The sequence below is a fragment of the Carlito syrichta genome, unplaced genomic scaffold (genome assembly GCF_000164805.1).
Source record: "Carlito syrichta isolate Samal-C Ts95f unplaced genomic scaffold, Tarsius_syrichta-2.0.1 Scaffold305649, whole genome shotgun sequence".
Taxonomy (NCBI): domain Eukaryota; kingdom Metazoa; phylum Chordata; class Mammalia; order Primates; family Tarsiidae; genus Carlito; species Carlito syrichta.
This window is the reverse complement of record NW_007249745.1, coordinates 599,285-603,806: the sequence shown is the minus strand read 5'-3', so window position 1 is coordinate 603,806 and position 4,522 is coordinate 599,285. Positions and strand designations below refer to the sequence as shown.

Here is a 4,522-nt window from a genome sequence, read left to right as displayed (position 1 = left end):
GCGGTGGCCGGGAACGTGCCACTGCACTCCAGTCTGGGCGACAGAGTGAGACTCCAACTCGGAAAAAAAGAAAAAAAAAAAATCAAAACATTAGCCAGGTGCAGTGGTGCATGCCTGTAGTCCCAGCTACTCAGGAGGCTGAAGTGGAAGGATCGCCTGAGCCCAGGAGGTCGAGGCTGGGCAACAGAGTGAGTCACCAACTCAAAAAATAATAATAATAAATCAAGTATATAGCTCAATTTTTTTTAATGATTAAAATGGTCAGTTTTGTGTTATATGTATTTTACTGTAATTAAAAAAAAAAAAACCTTCTGTTGGAATAAGGTCCAAGCTCCTCAGCCTTCCCAGTTGGCCCACTACCATACCGGCGTCATCTCCTGTCCCCCTTAGCAGCCTTTGCTCTTTCTGTCCCCTGTGACTGCAGTGCTCTGCTCCCAACTCTTTCCCTAGCCAACCCCTCTTCATCCCTCCAGGATCCAACTCAAATGTCCAATCCTCCAGGAAGCCTTCCCTAGCCATCTCTTTCCCTACACAGCTGCACTGGGCACACATCATGCCCACATCTGTCCCACAGCACAGTCTAGGAGGTCCTTGAGGACGGGGTCTGGAACATTTCTGTGTTCCACCCTGTGCTCAAGCAGGAAGATGGCAGTGGGCTGGGTTGGGGGATATGCAGGCGCATTGTGAGTAGAGGATGAGCCAGCTGGTGACACTATGAGACTAGGGTGAGTTGGGCAAAGAAGCAAGTCCAGGTTGATCTCACCTGCTGGTCACCAGGCAGTATTTCTGGAGAGAGAGAGAAAAGGAGAATGGAGGTGAGTAGGTGGGGAGACACTGGGGTCTTCTGAGGATGGGGTAGACAACTAGGAATACCGGGCTTGGGGGTCAGGAGAAATCAGAAAAGCCAAAGAAAACCCAAAAGTCAAAGCCACCCTAGCCCTTTACCTTCACGTAGATTAGAAAAAAGTACAACCTCCCCAAGAAACTCTCATTCTACACTTAGATGATCTTACTAAATACTCAAACTTAACAATGTTTCTGATATGAAGGGTGTCCACTTAATAGAGTGTCCTTGTGCAGTGCCCAACCTAAACAACTACACGGCAGTCCCGAGGCCTGCTCCTCCTGGACATGAGCCCCCAGCTCATCCCCACCCTTCTCTGGGCCTCAGGATCCCTCTCTGACAATGGGATGAGGTCTCTGGAGCCGGAGCGGTGGCAAGGGGTGGGAAAGGAAGCACTCACCATGAGGAACTCAGTCTGTGGCTTGTCAGCCACCTCCTCCAGCACCTTCTCCATCTGCCGCAGCTGCTCCAGGTAAGAATTCAGGCTCCCCAGCTCCCGCTTTAAGGCAACCCCCGCCTGGCCCCGCACACGGTCTGCCTCTCGGTCCAGGGAGCCCTCCAGCGCAGCCAGGAACACTCGCATCTTGCCCAGTTGCTCTCCCACGGCCCCCCGGAACTGACGCACTGTCTCCTGTGGGGTTGGAAGGGGACACACAGGCAAAAGCACTTGGCTGGGGACCCCCAACCTGGCCCCCAGTCCGCAGGCCCGGCCACACTGAGTCCCTCACCTCCACTTCCGTCAGCTGATGCTCCAGCACAGCCACGCTCTTCTCCTTGCGCATGCACGCCTCCTGCAACTGCAGCTTCTGCTGTGGCAGCTGCGTCTGGGGGGTGGGGCATGGAGAAATATTTGGGATGCCACCCGCCCACGTACCTGCCCAAACCCACTCCTCTCTCCCTAAACCTGCCCTCTGCAACTCGGTCTCGACGCCAGCTCCTCCTCCACCCGTCTTCCCAAACCCAAGCCCACGCCTCCAGGCCCTGGCCAGTGCTGCTCCCAAGGCCTGGGTGCCATCCCCCGCCATTGTCTTTTTTGTTAGCTCCTCCCTGGCCTTGCCTTTCTTGGTCCCATCCCCCCTGCAGCCACTTGTGAGGCTGACAAACAAAAATGTGGTTTGGTCTCCTGTACCAGACAGGCAGGTCCAGAGCTTGGTGCACGGCAGGCTAAGGGGGTAAGGAAAGGATGTGTGAAAGAAGAAATTCAGCCTCCTCCTGTTCTTGGGTTTCACCCCTTATTTAAAAGCAGACAAGCCTCAGTCATCTTAATCCCCTAGTCAGCGTCCCTGAACATCCGTGAGCTCTGGGGGGCGGGCGATTTAATAAAAGTGTCCCCTGTATCGACCAACCAAACACATCAACAGACTGAATCCTACAAGGTCTGTCAGTTTGTGATTCCTGAAACGCAAGTACAGGAGAGCTCCTAATAGCTCCCACGAAAGGTTTTTGTGTTTTTTTTTTAGTTGGGTCTCACTCTGTCACCCTGGCACGGACATGGCTCACCACAGCCTTGAACCCCTGGGCTCGGGCTACCCTTCCTCCTCAGCCTCCCAAGAAGCTGGGACTACAGGTCCACCCCTCCACACCACCACACCTGGCTTCTTTCTCTCTCTCTCTCTCTCTTTCTCTTTAAGAGACGAGGTCCTGCTATGTTGCCTAGGCTGGTCTCCAACTCCTGGGCTCAATCCATCGTCCCACCTCCGCTCCGGAGTAGCTGGGTCTACAGGGCGCACCAGCACACCAGGCTACAAAGTCACTTCTTTGCTTGGACGTGCATGGCCCTGGAATCAGACTGTTCTACTCCTGCCTCCGTGGCTTGCAACCTCAATTTCCTCCTCGCAGAATGGGAACAGCAATCCCCCACCTCAACAAATTGGCGTCCCCCACTTCCCCAGGAGAATCTGGGGGACCCTCCAGGTGTTTGCAGAGGAGTCCCCGCCCGGCCGGAGCCGCGGAGCCGCACTCTGAGCACCCCTGGCGGCCGCCAGAAGGGTCTCCTCCCCAGGACGCCCTCCCCGGCGGCGGCCCCGCCTGCTGCGGGTCGGGGCGGGCCTGGCGTCTCACCACGCAGGGCATCGGAGGCTCAGAAGTGGCGGGGCTGAGCCATGGGAAAGAAGCGCGACGCCATCCTGGAGGCGCTCGAGAACCTGACGGCCGACGAGCTGAAGAAGTTCAAGCTGAAGCTGCGGGCGGTGCCGCTGTGCCAGGGCTTTCGGCACATCCCGCGGGGCGCACTCGCGCCGCTGGACGCCGTGGACCTCACCGACAAGCTGGTCGCCTTCTACTGCGAGGACTACGGCGCCGAGCTCACCGCAGCCGTGCTGCGCGACATGGGCATGCAGGAGGAGGCGGTGCGGCTGCAGCGGGCAGCGTGAGTCCCGGCGGCGCCGGATCCCGTTCAGCCACCCTGGGTCGGGCTCCGGGGCTCGGGACCGGCGCCTCTTCCTCGCCGAGCACCCAGGCTCCGGTGCCGCCGCAGAGCCGTCCTGGCTCCTTCTCCTTCAGGGTCCTTCCTGAGCCCCCCCCCTCCAGTTTGGAGCCCTTGGCTGACTGTTCCTCACACCCGCCTGTCCCCTCCAAGGCTCCTGGGCCGCCTGGCGCCCTGTTCCATTTTACAAGCTCTTTTCTCTCTCCACAGATAAAGATGGACAGGCTGGGCCTTCCGGGATCATCAGCAGAGGTGAGTCTGGGCTGGGCGGGCTCCTGGGAGGAGGCTCCCGCCCCGGGCTAGGAGACCACCCGCCAGGACTGGGCTGGACTAAGCAAGGCAGGAGCGAGAGGGACCCTGGGGAAGTCTGAGCGCCTCGAATACCTGCCAGAGGACGATGGTCTACCCTCTCTAGGAGACTGAGGACCAAGGAGAGGAGCAGGCCACGCCGATTTATGCGCGCCCGTCGCGGAAGACGACCGCAGCGTCTCCCCCGCTGGAACCAAGGACCCCTCCACGCTTTCACCCCCGCCTCCTCCCGCCCCTCCGCCTTGGTTTATGCTTCCATAGCCCAATAAATACTTCATGACAGACTTTCCTGGAACCGTGTGGACACATCCGCCCGAAGCTACATGCGTGTGATTCGCCACACGTGCGACATGGACGAGCCAGCGTGTCCGTGCGTGTTTCCATTCACCAGTGTCTAGGTGTCTCTGCCACGGGGATCGGAAACTTCGGGGCGCACAACTACGTGCGCGCTGTCGAGGCATTCGGGACTTTCAGCTCCAGCCAGAAAGACAGCCTGGACTGGGGACGCGGTGCCACCCTAGGCCTGCACACAGAAGTGCGGGCCCCAGCATTCCTTGCCCTCCCGCCTCCCTGTTCGTTAGGCCCCACTTGGTGACCGTCAGGCCTGTGCAAGCTCGGCAACTGCAGGAGCGGGTGGGCCGGCTGAGCAGCTAAGGAGACTGGGACCGAGGGCCGGACTCTGCAGGAATGCCGGCCTGACGCAACCACCCGGGCCTCGAACGTGGGCGTAGGCCGTGGGTGCAGATTTCGGACCGGTTCCGCCAAGCTCCGCCCCCAGCTCGTTAGGCCCCGCCCCGCGGCCCCGCCCCCCTCCTCTCCAGGCGCGCTCTAAGCGTCGAGGTCGGGAAATCTAAGTTTGCGCGGCGCCCCGTGGGGCCGGCCCCGCGCGGCTCTTCTAGGCTTCCCTCTGCCAGGCTCGGCTTCAGCTCCTCGGACCCCATTCC

General features: G+C 59.4%; 2 protein-coding genes across 2 annotated transcripts in view; one reads left to right on the top strand and one right to left on the bottom strand.

Moving 5' to 3' along the window:
- TRIM72 (tripartite motif containing 72) overlaps window positions 1-4,522 on the bottom strand; it is an 8,499-nt gene that overhangs the window by 2,629 nt on the left and 1,348 nt on the right. Inside the window, exons 3-5 of the mRNA XM_008062062.1 lie at window positions 1,573-1,668; window positions 1,245-1,475; window positions 764-786 (exon numbers count right to left, since the gene is read on the bottom strand). Of these exons, the coding sequence (XP_008060253.1) occupies window positions 764-786; window positions 1,245-1,475; window positions 1,573-1,668 (350 nt within the window). The remainder of the gene's footprint in view (window positions 1-763; window positions 787-1,244; window positions 1,476-1,572; window positions 1,669-4,522) is intronic.
- PYDC1 (pyrin domain containing 1) lies at window positions 2,947-3,216 on the top strand. Its single transcript, XM_008062061.1, has one exon. The coding sequence runs from the start codon at window positions 2,947-2,949 to the stop codon at window positions 3,214-3,216; it is 270 nt and encodes an 89-aa protein (XP_008060252.1).